The sequence below is a fragment of the Chrysemys picta genome, chromosome 3 (genome assembly GCF_011386835.1).
Source record: "Chrysemys picta bellii isolate R12L10 chromosome 3, ASM1138683v2, whole genome shotgun sequence".
Taxonomy (NCBI): domain Eukaryota; kingdom Metazoa; phylum Chordata; order Testudines; family Emydidae; genus Chrysemys; species Chrysemys picta.
The window spans coordinates 109,732,139-109,753,457 of record NC_088793.1 but is presented as its reverse complement, the minus strand read 5'-3'; the positions used below and the strand labels follow the sequence as shown (position 1 = coordinate 109,753,457).

The following is a 21,319-nucleotide window of genomic DNA, read 5'->3' as shown; positions in this document are numbered from 1 at the left end:
CAGACATTGATGGACCTATCCTCCATGAACTTACCTAGTTCTTTTTTTAACCCCTTTATGCTTTTGGCCATCTCAACATCCCCTAGCAATGAGTTCCACAGGTTAGTTTTGCATTATGTGAAAAAGTACTTCCGCTTGTTTATATCCCACCTGCTGACTATTAATTTCATTGGGTGACCCCTGGATCTTGTATTGTGTGAAAGGGTAACACTTCTCTAGTTCTTTTTTTAACCCCTTTATGCTTTTGGCCATTTCAACATCCCCTAGCAATGAGTTCCACAGGTTAGTTTTGCATTATGTGAAAAAGTACTTCCGCTTGTTTATATTCCACCTGCTGACTATTAATTTCATTGGGTGACCCCTGGATCTTGTATTGTGTGAAAGGGTAACACTTCTCTATTCATTTTTTTTTACACCATTTCATGATTTTACAGACCTCTTTCATATCCCTCATTAGTTGTCTCTTTTCTAAGATGAACAGCCCTAATCTTTTTACTCTCTTGTTGTATGAAAGACGTTTCATATCCTTGATTAATATCTGTTGCCCTTCTCTGAATCTTTACAAGTTCCACCATATCTTTTTTGAGATGGGGCAATCAGAACTACACGTAACATTCAAGCTGCGGGTGCCCCATAAGTCTGATATAGGGACATGATGATATTTTCTATCCCTTTCCTAACAGTTCCTAACATAGTTAGCCTTTTTGACCGCTGCTGTGCATTGAGTGGATGTTTTCAGAGAACTATTCATGGCAATTTCAAGATCTCTTTCTTGGATGCTAACAGCTAATTTAGACCCCATCACTGTGTAATTATAATTCGGATTATTTTTTCCAATGTGCATTACTTTCCACTTAATAATGTTGAATTTCATCTGCCATTCTGTTACTCAGTCACCCAGTTTTGTGAGATTCCTCTAACTCCTCACAGTCTGCTTTGGACTTAACTATCTTGAACAATTTTATATCATCTGCAAACGTTTCCACTTCAGAGTTCACCTCTTTTTCTAGATCATGAATGAATTTATGTTGAACAGCACTGATTTCGGTACAGATCCATAGGGGACCCCGCAGTTCACTTCTCTCCATTGTGAAAATGACCATTTATTTCGATCCTTTGTTTCCCATCTTTCAACCAGTTACTGATCCATGGGAGGACCCTCCCTCTTCATCCTGTGGCTAGTTTCCTTAATAGCCTTTGTTGATGAGCGCAAGTCAAAGGCTTTCTGAAAATCCAAGTACAACTATATCGACTGAATCACCCTTATCCACATGCTTGTGGACTCCCTCAAAGAATTCTAACAGATTAGTGAGGCATGACTTCCCTTTATAAAAGCAGTGTTGACTCTTCCCCCACCAATCATGTTTATCTGCTAGGTGTCAGATAATTCTGTTCTTGACTATAGTTTCTACCAATTTGCCCAGTACTGAAGTTAGGCTCACTGGACAGTAATTTAACGGATCTCCTCTGAAGCCCTTTATAAAAATCAGCATTACATTATCTACCCTCCAGTCATCTGGTACAGAAGCTGATTTCAGTGTTAGGTTACATACCACAGTCAGTAGTTCTGCAATTCGAGTTCCTTCAGAACTCTGGGCGTGAATACTATCCACTCATGGTGACTTATTAGTGTTGAATTTGTCAATCTGTTCTAAAACCTCTTCTACTGACACATCAATTTGGTTGCCCAACGAGAATCTCTCGGATGTAGGGATCTGCTCTGTAGTGAAGACCAATGCAAAGCATTAATTTAGCTTTCCTGCAAGTGCTCCTTTGTCATTATTGGCCCCACTGTCTGTTTGGCAAGATTTGTGCTTCTGATGTACTTAAATAATTTTTTTTTTCCTGTTAGTTTTTGCATCTTTAGCAAGTTGCTTCTCAAATTTTTTCTTGGCCTGCCTCATCATATTTTCACATTTTACTTGCCAGACTTTGTGCTCTTTCCTATTTCCTGCATTAGGATTTTTCTTTCAAATTTTTAATGGATGCCTTTTTGGCTCTAATGGCATCCATTAATCTGCTGTTTAGCCGAGGTGGCATTCCTTTGGTCCTCTTACCGTCTTTTTTGACATGGGGTATATATTTATATCCCAAATTAAAGGATTAAAACTTTTCTTTGTAATGTGGGGTCACAGCATACAAGAGGTTTGAGCCACTGAATTAGGATAGGAGATCTGGTACACAGCACAGGATGAAGCTGAGAATGGAGACTGCAACTTGTACAAGAGACTACAACTGCTCAAGTTTTTCTGTTTTGTTTTTTAAGACTGCAGAGTTAAATATATTCTACAGAGCTAGAATAGAATTTACCTGTTTACCTAGAAGATGCATACTTTTTTTCCACTGTCTAGCCTGAATGGATAGCCAACGTCTGATTTCAGGTTTAGTTTGAAAAATCTGAAAGAATTAATACATCTACCATTAATCTGCATATTATCTATGTGAACATCTCCATACATCTTTCTAGTGCATCAGTCAGAGGCAACAATTAAAAGCAACATTAAGGCTCTGACGAATTCACAGAAACTCAGGTATTGCATAGCTTTGAAGCATACGCTTTATACATTGCTCAATTTTAAATATTTCAAGTGCTGGCGTACTCCCTTTCAAACAGATGTGATCAGCTTGGAGACGATTCTATGTCCTCTGCCCTCCCCCCTTCTGAATACTCCCCTTTCTGAGAAATACGACAGCACATAGGAATATGGGAAAACTAAACACTTACCGTCCTTAAACTGGCTTTACTTGCTTTGGTGTTTTTCCATTTCTTTCTTCTCTGCTCACACACTCACTCTCTCCCAATTTCATTCTTTTATCTCCAAATTTAATAATATACATTTTCATCATCTCTGTAATTATTTTCTCTCCTCTTCTTGTCTGCTCTTCATATTCCCATTCCCAGGCTCTATCCCTAGCTCACGTCCCCCCCTATGCACACTTCCCCCTCCTTATACCTGTGTTAATGCTGGCCTGCTCTTCTGCACCTGTGTTCGGGATGGGACAATCCCTTCTGCATGGAGTCTGACCAGAGCCAGCCTTCTTCATTTAAGCAGATTCTTCTGCCCAACACCAGCTTCCTCTACCACAGCCTATGCATTGGATTGGGTAGTCCCCCGACCGTAGGTTCTTCCTCCTTGAACAATTTACGAATAGATTTCCCAGCTGGCCTTTTTGCTTCCCACCTCATTTGACATTCACTACTGAATCAACTCTTCTACTCACCAAAATGGCCACTCCTCAAACTCCTCTTCACTAAACACTGACAATGGAAATTTCCTTCTCACCAACACCACCTCATTTCCAGGGCATAGCCCACCTACCCTTCCATCTAGTCTTTTTGTAATCTCCCAGCCATTAAGTACCCTTGATTTCCACACCACTCTCTGTCCCCTTCTCTCACCTTCTCTGCCTCCATTCAGTCCTTCCCCAAGGCAGGATTATCGTAGCGCATTCTACTCACTCCATTTTGCCTCTTTTGCCCCTCTCATCCACCACAAAGTCTGTTCCTTCAACCGCCTACCCTGACTTACATTAAGTATATGATGCCACCATTTTCCTTCCCATGCCACTGAACACTTCTGGCGTTCCCATGGCCAAATAGATTTCCTCCACTGCAAATCTGCCCTCTCCTCTTTCAACTGTGCCATTTTCTTTGTCACCCATTTCATCCAATACACACAAGGAATTAGACCACCAATAATAACAAGGTTGATGACTAGTTGAATTCATTTTACCTATTTAAAAAAAAAATTACTAATGATTTGGAACCATCAAATTATGCAACAGCTAACCTGTCAGATTCGAGTCATGTCACTATAGTCCTCTCTTCTATTATTTGTTAAACCCTTACTTGTGTCTTGTTTCAAATTAGATGAGTCACAATCTGAACCCCTTGTAAAGTGCTAATCAATCAGGGTATAGTTCTCCTATAGTTTCTCATAAGAGCAAGGACAGTATGAGCACAGCACATGTTTTGTAATCAATTTGATTTAGGAAATACAATTTTTTGTACATTTAAACACATGAAATGGTGAGATAAACACAGTTTCATGTTACTGTATATACCACAGCACCATGGGAAAAAATATTTTTAACATGAACAGATATTGGGGGGTCTGAATCTGAAGTAATTTTATTTCTCTTTCCTGTAGGTCTAACAAGAAAGACTAACTGCATAGTGCTGAAATCAACACAAGACAAAAAACAAATGTCTGAAAACACAGGAATACACTTGGAATTATTACATCAATACAATAATATGAACATCTATACTTTTAGAAGACTAATGCTCATCAGAAAGTTAAAGTGACCTTGAAAGTTGGGGGGGGATTTATTTCAAAAGTCACTGAGTTATGAAAACCTTTGATATGTGCTATAGCTAAACCGTTCATATTTGAAAGGGAACTTAAAATTGTGTGTTGACTCATGGGCAGGTTAGGAGACTATGCTTCCTCTGCTGTGCAGTGCAGAACAGAGCACAGCCATGGGAAAGACAGAAAACAACAGTAAAGGTGCTGAACTAAAGGAGGTGGTCAGGTGGCTGTGCTTTAGCTTTCTTAGCCCCAAGCAGTCACCTCTAGCTTCTTGTTTTGTGGCCACAGAGAACTCTGCTCCTTGCGGATGATTTGTAGCCACAGGTAGCAGGAAGAGCTAGTGTACAGCCTCTCCACTAGCATGCAAAAAAGTCATATCGGCGCTCCCCCACAAAAGAAGATCTCTGTTATTTTAAAAATGGAAACTCTGTACAACTACGGAGAGCTGATCATGCCTCATGACACGGAGGCCAAAATAAGGGTTTCCTGCTCCACTGTCTTACCCCTTGTATATTCCTTTTCACCTGTGCAGAGGGGGTATAACACACTAACATTCTGATTTAGCCTTTGCACAGGGGTAAATGACTACAAGCCAATGGAGACTCAAGCCTTCCACACACCACACTGCCTCAGACCATGAACTCTGTTGTCCCATTTCAGATCTCTTACATCTCCTGTTGGTACATAAAGTGTTGTTACAGTATTTCCAATCTATGCTGAATTTATCTCCTGCTCTTGTGATTATTTACCCATGGGAGGCTTAAAAAAAAAAAAGGAGAAAATGGTAATTCGTGGAAGATAATTACAAACTACTATACTATCATGGTACAATAGTTACATGAACAGCCACATATCTAGAGAGGAATATTCTGACTGGCCACATTAAAGCAGTGGCCATATTATGTCTGCCATACAATTAACTGCTCTTTCCCTAGACTTTTGTAATTATCACAGATGTTAGATTAGTTAGTTTCATTTAAATTCAATGTAAATATGCTTAGATCAACTGCACAATGGATTCTAACAAGCTCTTGCTCATTAAAAACTACTTAAGCATCATCAACTTAAGACCATGAAAAGCTATTACTACAAACTTGGGGCTGGATTGTGTGGCTGACCTACCTACTGTGCTTTCTTTCCCCATAGAAAGAAAATACATTATATTAGATGAAGTAAACTTTCTCCTTCAGTTACAACATATTAAAAAAATTAGGAAGAAAGAGGGATAGCTGGGAAGGGAATTCACATGATGTCAACAGGGCAACCAAAGAATCCATATTTCTTCAGAAATCATTTTAACCATTTATCTTCTAGCACAAATCCAAAACATGGAAAATTATTTTAATCTAGTGGACTCCAATCTTTGCAGCCTGAGGCCCAAACATAGCACTACAGAGAGGTCAAGTGTCTCCAATCAACCCTTTGGTACATATTCTCTGCCCTGCTCTCCTCCAATTGTACCCCTGAGGCAGAGCCTGTGTCGCCCTTCCCACATATCCCAGTAAAGAGGCATGTTGGGTATGGAGAGGGGCAGTAGCTGGAGGGTGCTAACCCTAGGGGAAGTCTACTCTCCTCCCCCATCCTCTTTTTGGCCTTTCCTGAGTGGCAGTGTGAGGGAGGAGGAGCCTCTCTTTGCTAGGTATTTCCCTAGGCCCGGGGAGAGTGGGGGGGGAATACCTAGCTTTCACAGTCTGGCAAGGAAGTAGGCAATGGGGCAAGCAGAGCCACTTTCTCTTCTCACTCCCATGTAATGCATCTGGTTACCAGCAGGGGAACTGCTGAGCAACAATAAAGGGATAGCAACTGCTCAAAGCACTCCCAGCACTCCCAGCTAACAGCAGCTCTGCTGCTGTGGCTGCAGGGAAAGTGCCTAGGAGGAGGGGGAGTGTGGGAGGCATCTGAGGAGGCATAGCTGGTCCTCCCTAGCGGCAGGGCAGAGTAAGCACTTAAGTTAAATAATAACTGGGTGTAGCTCAGGGAACACATTTTCAATTCAATTCATGGCCTCTTTTAAGATAAAGTTTTTTTGTTTGTTTGTTTGTTTTAAAGTTTAGTGTCAGTATTAGAGCTTCTTGCAATGGACCTCAATTCATAATGTACATTTTCTTCTTAACACAGCTACCCACAAGGGTCACAATTTAGAACTTGAGGGATACAAATTGCCCAGAACACAGGCTGGACACACTTGCTTTAATCCCAAGAAAGGATTCTTATATTTCATTAAATCAATAACTCCCTCCATGCCCATTGCCATTTAAAAATATTATTTTCGTGAATACGATGCAGGATTTCCAGTTTATTAGGCGCCTTTTCCTGGTCAGGTTTACAATAGTGGAGAAGCAGAAAACAAAACAACAAACAATATTCTCTCATGCTCTTACCTGCATCTGTTTTTTCAGTTCCCCAATACAGGCACTGTCCTCCAGAGCATTCTCCCGCTGGGATGCATCTGCAAGGACATTAACTGTAGTTTCTGCCTCTTGCATCCATTTGAGGAAGCCCTCTAGATCCTTGAGTAAGGCTTGCACTATCTTCAGTTCAACCTCCAAGGCATTCTGCCTATCACCGGCTCTGAAAGTACAAATGAGACAGGCATCTCAATTTTTCTCCCCCCATTATGACATACCATATTGTGTGAATCATAAATGAAGATACTGTAAGATGATCTGAAGATTCATTATGATAAAACACTGAGAAAACTGTACAGTCTGGTCTCACTTGTTTTCCTGTATGTTAGGTCATTGATTCCTGGAACGTTGCATCTGTATCTATCATTCTGTACTGGATATATGTATTACACCCAAACCCCTGAGGAGTGTGAGCATGATACAAATTATTCAATAAAACCTAGCATTTCCCTCTATGTGTTACCATAATGGGTTTGTGACATTTCAAGTGTGAGAAGCTGTTATTTCCACACTTTGAATGTTTTTTCTCACTGCTGTTATCAGCAACCACCATCTGAAGAGAGAGCAGTAGCCCGTTGCTGTGAAGGGAAACCATTTCCCTAAAATTGTATATACTTTACACATTACAGCATTGTGGAAAATGGAAGAGATGTACTTCATTTGCACTTGTTTAGGAGAGCCAAATGACTTCCATAGCCTAAAAATACAGAGCTTCCCCAAACATAAAAGGTATCTGCCTTTATGTGACAGTGTTTACTTAACACTAGCTGACAACAGCCCCCGTTAGGGTGGAAACATCTAGCTGTATTGACCCCTCTTGCCTTTGATAATTTTCTTGGTGAAAATCATTGAAACGTTGCAAAACCAGTTACCACTGATTACCTTAATTTCTCCAAATTGGTAGCCTTATGCCCAACATGCCCGCCTCACACTGGAAGCTAAAATAATGTTTGCAATTCCCTATAACGATGACCTTTTGGTACCCTAGGAAAGAAGTGTCATATTTAACATCTATGGGTTTTTCTTTTCTCCTTGTGGTCAAGAGTCCATACCTAAAGAATGTGCCATATTTCAAAACTATAACCCCAAAAAAACACTGGTTACAAGATTCTAGCTCAAAAGGCCATGTGAACAGTAAATCCACGGATAACTTTCTGATGATATTTGACAGAAATGTCAATGGTCAAATCTGAGATTTTCCCATACATAGCAGCTCGGAAGTAATAAGCCAAATTTAAATATTATGATTCAAAAAGACACAAATGACTGAAATTGCATTAAATAGACTTGAAGTTTTGCTAACATTCAGTGGACAGATCAAAAAGTCAAATTTGGGGGAAATGGCTCAGGCCCATATCTGATAAAGAGCAAGATTTTGCCAGCCTAACTCATGCTGACTAGTAGCTTTGTATCAAAGAGTAAACTCAAGTTGTAGGATACCTGAGTAAGGCTGGCAGAATCTAGTCCAAAACAGACATACAGAAAGGGGAATTCCAGTGTGTGGTTTCCAACTGTATAACCACACACACTTGTGAGCTTATACTGATGTGCTCTGGCAACATCATGATAAATCACAAGGGATAGTTTCAAAATGCTCTCGGCCAGAGGTTCTCTGAGGACCACCAGTGGTTCGTGAGCTCCATTCAGGTGGTCCGCGGATAGTTCGCTCTAAGGTGCGCGCCTGGGCAGCCGCATACAAGAGAATGAAGGGCCACCCAATTAATTAGTGGAGCCACGCAGGCATGGCTCCACTAATTAGGTGCCTGGACCTTGGAAAAGACACACATGTAAGGTGAGGTGGTGGCCTTGGGGGGTGGGGGTGTTAGGTGGGAGGGTGTAGTGGGGTGGGAAGGAGTGGGGGGGAATTTGGGACGTGCAGAGCTGCGGAGGCCAGAGAAAGAGGCTACTTTCCCCAGCTCCAGGGCTGCAGCTGCCAAGGAGAGACGGCCCTCCTTCCCAGCCCCAGCTCATGGGCTGCTGCAGCGTGGGAGAGACACTCCCCCTCCTTCCCAGCCCCAGCTCAGGGGCTGCCGCAGCAAGTGAGAGAGGGAGAGACACCCCCCCCCTCCTTCCCAGCCCCAGCTCAGGGGCTGCCACAGCGGGACTGAGAGGGAGAGACACCGCCCCTCCTTCCCAGCCCCAGCTCAGGGGCTGCCGCAGTGGGGGAGAGAGGGCACATGGGGTACTTTTTTATATATAGTGCTTTTATCCAAAGCACTTTACAATAGTTAGCTAACAGTACAAACAACATTTGGAAAAATCATTAAGTGGTCCACTGAGACCCTCAGCAATTTTCAAGTGGTCCGTGAAAAAAAAAGTTTGAGAACCACTGCTGTAGAGGTTGCTATAACATGTTTAAGTAGTCTCATTCACATTATTCCTACAAAGGATCAGAATAAAACTGAGTGACAGAACAACTTTATTACAGAAATGTAACAATTCAAAATTGTTACAGTTAACATTGAAAAAAATCTCATTTAACCATTACCAGTTATACACAGAATCATAGAATATCAGGGTTGGAAGAGACCTCAGGAGGTCATCTTGTCCAATCCCCTGCTTAAAGCAGGACCAACACCAACTAAATCATCCCGGCCAAGGCTGTATCAAGCTGGGCCTTAAAGACCTCTAAGGATCGAGACTCCACCACCTCCCTAAGTAATCCATTCCAGTGCTTCATCACCCTCCTAGTGAAATAGTGTTTCCTAATATCCAACCTAAACCTTCCCCACTGCAACTTGAGACCATTGCTGTTTCTTCTGTCATCTGCCACCACTGAGAACAGCCTAGCTCCATCCTCTTTGGAACCCCCCCTTCAGGTAGTTGAAGGCTGCTATCAAATCCCCCCTCATTCTTCTCTTCTGCAGACTAAAGAAGCCCAGTTCCCACAGCCTCTCCTCGTAAGTCATGTGCCCCAGCCCCCCAATCATTTCCGTTGCCCTCTGCTGGACTCTCTCCAATTTGTCCACCTCCTTTCTGTAGTGGGGGGACCAAAACAGGACGCAATACTCCAGGTGTGGCCTCACCAGTGTCGAATAGAGGGGAATAATCACTTTCCTTGATCTGCCAGCAATGCTCCTACTAATACAGTCCAATATGCCGTTGGCCATCTTGGCAACAAGGGCACACTGCTGACTCATATCCTGCTTCTTATCTACTCTAATGCCCAGGTCCTTTTCTGCAGAACTGCTGCTTAGCCAGTCGGTCCCCTGCCTGTAGCGGTGCATGGGATTCTTCCTTCCGAAGCACAGGACTCTGCACAGTATGAAACTGAATTTGATTTTTTTTTTCCAAAATATGGACAAAATAAAAGTGAGTACTTTCAGTAGCAATCCTTCATTGTATAGGCACATCTACCAGTAGCTGCTATCTGAAATGCTGCTACTAATTCAGTAAACTGTCTCTTCCCTGCAAGTCAGAACTAAAGTAACACTCTCATATGGTGTCAATGGCAAAGTGTTTATGAAGATGCTGCTGTTTAGAGGAGACAAAAAAGCAAAATCCTCATCACTTGTCATTTTTGTATGTGTAGGAGCTTCCCGGGAATTTTGGCCAATATTCTAACCTTGTACATTCACATTCAACCTCCTTACATTTTAAATAAAGGAATTAATTTTCTTTCCTCCCTTCCTGTCATACTGTGCTGTGCAGCATTTGCTCAATAGTATTAAACCGTTGTTGTGTTTGAAGCTACAGGTGGCTGAATTTCAGTGGCTGAAATGATCCATAGATGCAAGACCTGATTTCAGAAACAAAAGAAGTTGCAGGTGACCAGTTCCCTTCAGGATCAAGCCCATGGTTTGTACATTAGTTTATTGGCACTCTGGAAAAGCATTGTATAAATGCAAAATAACTGTCATTCAAGCGCAATAAGTCTAATGTCATATCTTTATAACTATTCTGTTCAAAGAAATATTGCTTGAGTAATTCCCATCTTTTAGAAACGAAGTGGTTCCTACACACTCCAAATTCTGGCTACTGCCATATAACCTACTGACAGAGCAGAACCCTTTAATTTATCACTGCCTCTATGGCTTGATTCTGGCTTTAGATTTGGTGGGAACATGCCTGAACATTTATCCTCCTATTGAGGAAATAATAATGGAATGTTAATTCGAAGGATAGGGCGCTTGATAAATATGTTGTCTAACAACAACATAAAACACTCTCTAAAATTAAAGCAATGTAACTTAGCAAAGAGTACGAAATAAAGACGTCAAAGCAGCTAGGAAGTCTTGACTTCAAAATCATTTCCCTCTGTAAGGATTTTCTTCACAAGCAAGGGAGTAAGTTTAAAGGTGAAACAGCAATGAGAACAGAAAGAACAGGCTGGAAATAAAGGTGGCTTTCAAAGAAACAAGCTTCAAAGTATACCTTGACTTTAGCAAAGCTTTTGATAGAGTCTCGCACAGTATACTTGACAGCAAGTTAAAGTAGTATAGATTGGATGAATGGACTGTAAGGTGGATAGAAAGCTGGCTAGATCGTTGGGCTCAACAGGTAATGATCAACGGCTCAATGTCTAGCTGACAGCCGGTATCAAGTGGAGTGCCCCAGGGATCAGTCCTTGGGCCAGTTTTGTTCAACATCTTCATTAATGATCTGGATGATGGGATGAATTGCACCCTCAGCAAGTTCACGGATGACACTAAGCTGGGGGGAGAGGCAGATACTCTGGACCCTATCCCTACCCTCAAGCATGACGTATACAAATTGGAGGATTGGGCCAAAAGAAATCTGATGAGGTTCAAAAAGGACAAGTGCAAAGTCCTGCACTTAAGGTGGAAGAATCCCATATACCACTACAGGCTAGGGACAGACTGGTTAAGCGGCAGTTCTGCAGAAAAGGACCTGGGGATTACAGTGGACAAGAAGTTGGATATACGTCAACAGTGTGCCCTTGTTGCCAAGAAGGCCAACAGCATATTGGGCTGCATGAAAAGATGCACTGCCAGCAGATCAAGGGAAGGGATTATTCCCCTCTATTCGGCACTGGTGAGGCCACACCTGGAGTACTGCGTCCAGTTTTGTGCCCCCCCACTACAGAAAGGAGGTGGACAAATTGGAGAGAGTCCAGCAGAGGGCAACGAAAATGATTGGGGGGGCTGGGGCACATGGCTTATGAGGAGAGGCTGAGGGAACTGGGCTTATTTAGTCTGCAGAAGAGAAGGGGAGGAGGGAATTTGATAGCAGCCTTCAACTACCTGAAGGGGGGTTCCAAAGAGAACGGAGCTAGGCTGGTTTGAGAGTGATGTGGGTAACCTGGGAATTTTCCATTTTTCAGTTAGAAGAAAAACTAGGCCTTATGTGATGGTCTAGTGGTGATCCACATTGTTATAGAAAAGACTTGGATACTTTCATTTCATTCTCATAGAGACTGCAAATCCAAAACTAAGGAAAAGAGAGAACACTACACTGTACTGTAACCACCTTTCATGACAATAAAGCAAGTGCAGTCAGACTCCAAGAGGAGTCCAAATCCAGTCATGAAAGGATAGAGGCTCTGACCAGGATCTTCCAAGATTATGGAGTCCATGTTTGAATGAGCTTCAGACTTCCATAAAACTGCAGAAGTGACGCTGGACTCAGGGAGCGCATAGGAAAGAAATATGTGAATTCTATCAGTAAAGCCACGATCAAGAACAAGAAAATCATTCCCCTTTTAATTTTAGGCTCTTCCTAGCCCAGTCTGAACATTAAATTCCATCAACTTGTTTTTCAGATTCAAACTAAAAATCTATACTCTGCAGTACGAAGAAATGCGAGCACAGGGGGGAGAACGCGTCAGGAAGAAACAACTGGGATGCTGAAGACATGGAATGTAATCCATTATTGAGGCTGTGACGATATTTATGAATTACCATAGTTTTAGCCTTTGAGTATAAAAATGTTATTAGCCACTGTACAGCATATCCAATTTACACCACATCAAACTGGAGGGCTAAATCTCTTTAATGTCAATGGCTTTAAAATGAGCTGTTGAAAATTTAAAGTTCTGCTGGAATTATGTTTTATAGCTATATTGTGATGCTATTCAGAACCGTGAGTCTTCCAGCTAAAGTAACTAAAGAGAGTCTTCCTGGTTTCTCCATGCATGGATACTGCCAGAACAGATGATTTAGCACTTCTAAAATGATATTATAAGCATAAATCTTTATTTAAAGCATAAGCAATAGAACTGAACTTTGTGCACCAAACAATCTCTTACCCCATGTGAAGGAAGTCTCAGATTGTATGGTATATATGGCCTAGGTTGCCAATCACATACACAAACTCAGATTTTTACTTCCATTCTTTTTTCATTTAGGCAATTACATTAACGGTTATAGGGATGACTCGAAACCACAAATCTCAACGCGAATGGATGATCAAGAAAGGAACTGATCCATGAGACGTCCTCAACACTATGAAGTGGCCCACACTATGGAAAAACCTGGGAATCTATCATAAACCAAAGCCTTTTCCCACAGCGTGCCCGGAGCCACAGGGAATTAGGTGCCCAAATCCCAGTGAACTTCAATAGGTTTTCAAACTCCTTTGAAAATCCCAGCCTATATCTCAAGACACATCTAAAGAGGAATATATTTTTGTTCTCTCTCTCTCTCTCTCTCAAAGCATCACATAGGATGAACTACAAAGTTTTATGCCATTTCAGTTGTCATCTCTGGAAATAACCAGGAAAGCATTTGTATATACTCCTTGCCATATCAAAAGTGAAAATTACTACTAAGGTAGAGTTTTCCCTCCCAGGAAGAGTAATAAGATTCTATACACTGCTTCCTTAATTACCTCGGACACTTAGGGTACATCTACACTACAGGGGGGAGTCGATTTAAGATACGCAAATTCAGCTACGTGAATAGCGTAGCTGAATTCGACGTATCGCAGCCGACTTACCCCGCTGTGAGGACGGCGGCAAAATCGACTTCTGCAGCTTTCTGTCGACGGCGCTTACTCCCACCTCCGCTGGTGGAGTAAGAGCGTCGATTCGGGGATCGATTGTCGCGTCCCAACGGGACGCGATAAATCGATCCCCGAGAGGTCGATTTCTACCCGCCGATTCAGGCGGGTAGTGTAGACCTAGCGTTACTGCATGCCACTGCAGTAACCTCCTCCTCTCCTCCCCAGGACATAATGCCACTTACACAACTTTCATTATTCATCTCTCTCTTCTCATTCACTTTCAGCTACAAAAGCAGTTTCATTGGTTGTCGTTATTTAAAAAGACTTTTTAAACACATTTTCCCCCTAATAATAATGATTCTCTCTTCTGAATCATCATTAAATTATTGGATAAGACAACTATGGTCTTTTAAAGCTTTTGATATTCAAAAAAATATCAGTCATATACTATTCTTGTATCATTTGTTTGTCAGCTACTAAAAATATATATAAAACAGGATTTGAATGGAGATTTGATTACCTTCCAGGCAATAGTACTATGCACATATACATGTGTGGGACCATATTTTTATTGAAAGACTTTCAGCACTCAAGTAACCACATCTTTTTCAATTAGTGTAAATAAGTAAATTTCTAGCGGAGAATAATTTACTGTTCTTACAGCTCCTCAAGTTAGATACTCAGGTTGAAAATAAAAGGTACCACATATGGGACCCACAAAAAATGACAAACTGGAGGCACTTCAGGAAAAGGATCGCCAAGATACGAAGAGGCTCATAGGAATTAACATATGTCAGCAGGGTGAACTGAATACGTATAGACTCACAAAAAGGAAACTCGGAAACAATCTACAAATATCCAAAGGTGCTGATTTCAAAGAAGGGAAAGAATTGTTCCAAATGTTGCAGAGAGAAATGGCTAGGGGCAAAGAAATAAGACTGAACTAAGGAAAAATTGTGACAACATCAGAATTATTTATTTATTTAACAAGATAATCAGTACGTGTATGGAAAAAGTCTTCTAGGGTTAGTTATGGGAGTTTCCATTATGAGAAATACTCAAAAATAGACTCACTCTGATATATGTGACTACTGAACAGTGATAACCCTGCACGCTACAGCAAATGAATGACCTCTGAGGGCCTCTTATTTCCACAAGTTTATAACCAATATTTTGACTATTTAAAACAGCAAGATTAGATTTACCATGTACAATATTTACACTCAACAGAGCCTTGAAGTTACCTTTGATTCAGGTTTATCCAAGATGTGTTTAAGTGGTCAGTGATTTCTTTCACCTTCCTTGTGTCATCATCACAGTAGTCCAGAAGAAGTTTATTAGAGAGGTTATTGAATGCAGCCACAGTTATGTCCCCTTTAAGGAGTTCTTGTATTAGCAGCTAAGGAGAAATTTCAGAACAAGTCAGTAAAAATAAACAAGGCATCAGCGCAAACTTAAAATCAAAGTCTGATTTCTCATATTTTGAATTTTGTTAAATTATTGCACATGGACTATAAAACATGTTTATATACCTATTTTCTTGTCTGATGTAAATCTCCTATTATTAAGGCACTATAAATTTCAATAGATGCTAATGAACTAATCAAATAAAAATGAGAGAGAAAATTCTTGCCCAAAAGAACAAGGGACTACACAAATTCTGTTCTGCATTTCATTGCCCATCTTGCTAGATGGTAAGCAAAATACAGAGTAAAAATAAAAGCGAACTTCAAAATAAAAATATTTTTCAAAAAGTCTGTTTCATACAATTTTGCTAGCACAGTGTTCCAAGTAAAACCTCTAAAATATTATGAGGCATGAACCTCCTGCCATTAAAAATGGGAGGAGTTGGAATTTTTCTTCAGGATCTGTAGGCCTGCTCTCTTTACAGGGAATAATATGCCATACTCGGTAAACAAAGATCAGAAGTGCATGTCTGTTTACAAACCAACAAATAATATGCAGCTGTACATTACATATTAACAGCATAGAGAACATGAGGCAATTAAATAAAAAAAATTGAACGTAAAGAAGACTCAAAGCTCAAACTGCAGAGCATATGAGAGACAAGTACGTTATGCATGGTTATCCATAATGAGTAAATAAATTAAATATATTTCCATAATCTAAACATATTTAGTCTAAACTCTTCATTTTGCATGGTTCACTAATGATACATCATCATCATGGAGTATTTATTAACATAAACATTTAAATTATGCCCTCTAATAAATAGTGAACCATTTTACTCCCACTGCAGAAGGGTTTAACTCTGGTCCACTGTTCTAGCGTATCTGTTGGGCACTAACTCTAATCCAGAGAGTGGGTTTAGGTGGCAGAACAAAAGTTAAAGGGGAATACTGAAGGTACTAGATCACTGCCTACGCAGATGTCCTCTTAAAACTTTAAAACTGCTTGCTTCCAGAACGCTGGGGGGGGGGGGGAGGGAAGGGGGGAGTGTTACATGATCAGTGTTGTGTTCAGCTTAGTAACCAGTTATACAGTAGTAACTTATAATTAGAGAAGGTCAGGTCAGGATCTCAGCCCTCACATACAAAATGAGAGTTAGCCACCACGTTGGGATCCTTTTTATGGTGAAGAGCAATGACTGACTGGGCAGGCGGGATACAGAAAGTGAGTAGGCTGATGGTCAGTGGTGATGGACACCTTCTGGGCCTGTAGCTATTGCTTTAAAAGGGGCTCCCAGGGCACTGTGGCCAGGGGAAAGCTAAGGGTTGTTGCCAGGGACAGTCAGTGAAGCAGCACAGGATCTTCATTGGATCACTATGGATTCTCCAGATTTGGCTGTGTGACATATGTAGAAGAGGTCAGTGATATTTTACGGAACTTGTCCAGCTGTTCGATTGCTATAGTATTGTTTGCTATTGACTACTAGGGGTTAATTCAGGCAAGGGTTAGATTGCACACAGTCACGAAAACTGATGTCCATTTCTGATAGCCCTCCATTTACTGATGCTTAGAAGGACAAAGCAGGTGTCAATTCCTATTAAGTTTATCTTCACTAGGCTGGGCTCAGCTGTCTGGCTGGTCCCACCAGGTGAAGGGTCTCAAGCTGTAACCTCAAAAAGCCTCAAGGTAGGAAAATGAAAGAACCTGAAAGTGGTTAAAAATCTGAGACCCTGAAGAAGTGGAGGGGGGGAGGGGGCCGCCGCGCATGGACTGCAGGGAAACAGACAACCTCCAGACTCCAGTGAAGGAGAACCTGGGATAGTTTTAGGTAAGACAAGCAGATTTATTGCACTGAAAACCTTTTTCTTGTTAGGCTGTGTTCCTACTGTTGAGATTAAACTATACTTTGTTTAGAAATTACCGGTTTGTGTCACTCTATTCACTTACTGGGTCACAGCTCCCAAAAGGAAGGCTTGCAAGTAGCTGTACCCAGATGGGCTGATGAGCAATTGCAGTTGATACCCAGGGTGCTGAGCCCTAGAGATTCAGTCTAAAGAGTGAGAGAGGCATGGGATTCCATCCCAGGACAGGTGAAGGCAAGAGGCCTAACACCTGAGGGGGGGATGCACTCAGAGAGGCTGGGATGTGTCAGAGATACAGCTAACCCTGAACCCCTCACAGATCATTTCAGAGGGTAGAACACCACACCCACTTGGTGGAACATTTTGAGGAAATATCATAAAGGGATCCTAATGGAATCTTCCTTCTCCTTAGACTTTTCCCATATTTGTGCAATGGGAGGTTGGGAAGACTGTCCTACAGTTAAGGTCTTTGGCTAGGGTTACCATTCGTCCGGATTTACCCGGACATGTCCTCCTTTTTGTGCTAAAAATAGCATCCGGGGGGAATTTGTAAAGCACTCACAATGTCCGGGATTTCCCCCCTCCCCCGGCAGAGCAGAGCGAGCGGCTGGGAGGGCTGCAGGAAAGTCCCGGGCTGGACTCCGGAGCAGCTTCCTCCTCCCTGCATTCTGAGCCGGCCGGCAGCTCCTCCTCCTGCAGCCCGGTCCCGCAGCTCTGTGCAGGGCCAGGGACCGGGTTTTGTTGTGCTGGGGAGCTCAGCCATGTGTCCGGCTGGCATAGAGCCCAACACCCTGTTCTGAGCAGCAGGGTAAGGGGGCCAGGGAGGTTCTGGAGGGGGCAGTCAAGAAACGGGGGGGGCTTTGGGGGGGAGTGGAGAAAGTTTTGGGCAGTCAGGGTACAGGTAGGGGGTAGGGTCCTGGGGGGCAGTTGGGGGGGGGTCTTAGGAGGGGGCAGTTAGGGGACAAGGAGTGGGGGGGTGGGGGGCTGGGAGTTCTGGGGGGGAGCTGTCAGGGGGCAGGAGTGGGGAGAGGGATCGGAGCAGTCAGGGGACAAGGAGCGGGGGGGTAGGGGGCTGGGAGTTCTGGGGGGGAGCTGTCAGGGGGCAGGAGTGGGGAGAGGGATCGGAGCAGTCAGGGGACAGGGAGCAGAGGGGTTTAGATGGGTTGGGAGTTCTGGGGGGGGGCTGTCAGGGGGTGGGGAGTGGTTGGATGGGGCGTGGGAGTCCCAGGGGTCTGTCTGGGGGTGGGGGTGTGGATAAGGGTTGGGGCAGTCAGGGGACAAGAGGCAAGGAGGCTTAGATAGGGAGTGGAGTCCTGGGGGGCAGTTAGGGGCAGGGGTCCCAGGAGGGGGCAGTCAGAGGACAAGGAACGGGGGGAGGGTTGAGGGTTCTGGGGGGGCGGGAAGTGGGAGGGGCGGGGCTAGGGCGGGGCTCCTCCTGTCCTCTTTTTTGCTTGTTGAAATATGGTAACCCTATCTTTGGCAGTAAAGGCTCTACTCTGAAGCTCATGATTGGGGGGGGGGGGGAAGGGGTGGTGAGAAGGGACAGAGGGTGGTCCCTGCTAGTCAGTTGAGGCTGATGTACCAGGGGCTCCAGGGCCCAGGTTAAAGTTATAGCCTCCTCCATCAAAAACTTCCTCAGACAGAGCTCTTGTGCCTCCCTAGTTCTAGGTGGAAAGGACTGGCAGATACTGCACGTATACATTATATGTGCTTCACCCAAGCAGTACAGGCACCGTTGATGGTCATCACTGACGGCATAGTCCCAGGACTCGGCGATTGTCCCCCAAACGGTGCAGGGGTTGAACTTATCCTATACTAATTACAAGCTTACTAACTATAGATTTATTCTAATTAAAACTAAATATATACAAACTATTTACGAGTTTACTTTACAGATTATGCACTGAAGGAGGACACAATCCCAACTCAGGCCATGCAGCAGTAAGAAGGAACTGGAGAGATGTCAAGCCGCCCTCGACCAGAAGCACGAGGAACACTATTGCACATGTGCAGATCAACAGACACTGCTATGAAGAATTTCTGGACTCTGGCACATGGCGTGCATGAGTACCCACATGTGGAATACACATAGGGACCAGCCCTCAAGGAAGAATATTTGAATTCTTTTTAGAACTTTTGATAAATTCTCACCATCACATTTCCTCACCCTCTCCAACGCAACTCTTATCCTGATCCCCTCCCCTTAGATTCTTTTTTCTAAAATTACATACTGCTTCTATCCCTTCACTCCTCCACCCCACCCCAAGAACAATCCACATTCAAAAGTGAGGAGGAAACTCAATCATTGTGTAGCTTTAGTTCATCTTGTCCTACTCCTCCCCTAGCCCACTCTATCCTTCCTTGCATCAGAGAAGCATGGCCCATCTCTGAGAATCTCTCATGTCCTAGGAAGGCAGCAGCCAGCCCTGGACTTGCAGTTGTACTTGCTGTTGTACTTACTGATGTACTACAATGGATTTATTGGAATATCAAAAGCTGGGAGCCTCATGAGGGATGGAGGATACATTTATTCAAAGCGGTTCATAGTAAGAGGTCCTTAAAGGGCCTTGCACTCTGCATTTGGGGTGACAATTCAGGTCAATTCTGGAATCAATTGGCCCATCTCTAATAATTACTTCCACTGTCTCCAGTAGGGCTAATAAATTGCTGTGAAGTAACATGCACTATGTTTAGTGACTGTATGATAGACTTGCGTCAGCACATTGAATTAATCCTGTGCTTAAGTAAGGGAATTTATTTGATGGAGATATTAAGTGAATGTGATATAAATATATCGGTTATATAAACATATACAGACACTCGTGTACGCACCATAAACTCACTACTTTTCACCAAACTCAGGAATTCTGAACAAAAATAAACGTGGCTATTTAGAATATATAATTACATACAAACAAAGGTATATATTCAAACAAGCACAGAGAAACTGTCAAAGGATGTTATCAATACTGAATCATACACTTCTAAGTCAGAGAAGACCCTATGCTGACCCAATGAAGTCATACAGCTGGAGGAAGGAATTAGAAAGCATGAACAAATCTTACTTTGTTTTCAGAAATCTGTTTGATAAGTGTCTCTTTAGGAGCCTGCAGAAGCATGTGCAGACGGATATCATACTGCCCTATGAGCTGTTCCATTTCTTGCCTCTGCTGATCCCACTGCATGCTGTCAGAAAGCATGTATTTTAGCTGCTGCTGCCGTACCTCCACACCATGCTGAGTATTGTCCCACTGGTTCTTGACCTTCTCTACTGCAGAAGAGAATGCAGGAAGTTATAACCTGAAGTTCACATCCACTAGCCATGACTTCATTATCTATTGTTTCATGTGACCACCAGAAATAGAGCAAAACCATCTGTATACAGAGCTGCTGCAAGACCCATAAAAATATTTCTGCTGCATATCAGTATTCATACTCACAGAGGCAAGAAAAAAGGGCAAGTGGTTATACAGATTAGCCAATGGATAAACATTAGTGAATAGGGTTAGGAAGACTGTTTTTATTAATGCGTATATAGTTAGTCCACCACAGTTCAATTACAGCGATACGCAAAATAATAAAGTGTGGGTATAAGGCCACATCTACACTAGAAAAGGTTTGCCAGGATAGCCACTGATCGCTAGGCGGGTTAGCCAGCTAAGACACAGCTTACAACAGCAGAAGAGTGCTTGTGCCAGTATAGCTTATACTGGCCTCTTGACTGCAATAAGCTACACCGGTCAACGTATTTTTATGCTGGTATAACTGCTTTTACACTAGGGCTTTTTCCAATATAGAAATGTCACCCAAGAGAAAAAATAATCACATCCCTAATCTACATTACTATACCAAAAACAGTTTCTAGTGTAGACCTGGCCTAAGTAGCTTTTACAATAATATACAATAATCATTCATTACAATGTATTTCCTTCAAATATTACCAGTTCGAGAGGTGTCAAGAAGACTTAGCTACGTTGAAAGTTAGAAGTGGTAGTAACAAACCATTCTGTTACTAGAACTAGAGGTAAACGAAGAAACTTAAGATGTCAGATTTTCCGACTGTGGAATTATAAAATGTCCTATTACTCTAGAATTTTGACCAATTTTCATCATACTTTGAAGAAATATTTTCCTTTCCATTTAGAGTAAAGCTAAGCAATGTTCAGCACTAGCCAATTATACCAGCCTAAGTTACAGAAGTGGCTCATCATAAGGTTCATACAGAACTTGGTTGCAGCCTTAACAATAAGGAGACCCATCTCTCCTGAACAGATTTAAATCCTGCTCACACAAATAACTCTCGAAGTCAATTGAAGTAATAATTACCAACAAGTTATGTAAATAAAGCCTATAGTCAGAAACATAGCGCTCCACTGAATTTTTAAGTACAAGTTTGCAAAGAAATCTATGGAGAGTTTCACTT

General features: G+C 42.4%; 1 protein-coding gene across 7 annotated transcripts in view; it reads right to left on the bottom strand.

The window, feature by feature from the left end:
• UTRN (utrophin) overlaps positions 1-21,319 on the bottom strand; it is a 568,432-nt gene that overhangs the window by 308,917 nt on the left and 238,196 nt on the right. For all 7 annotated transcript variants that reach the window (XM_065588781.1, XM_042848216.2, XM_065588777.1 and 4 more), the window contains 3 exons: positions 19,962-20,167; positions 14,869-15,023; positions 6,695-6,884 (listed from right to left, as the gene is read on the bottom strand). In XM_065588781.1, coding sequence (XP_065444853.1) covers positions 6,695-6,884; positions 14,869-15,023; positions 19,962-20,167 — 551 coding nt within the window. The remainder of the gene's footprint in view (positions 1-6,694; positions 6,885-14,868; positions 15,024-19,961; positions 20,168-21,319) is intronic.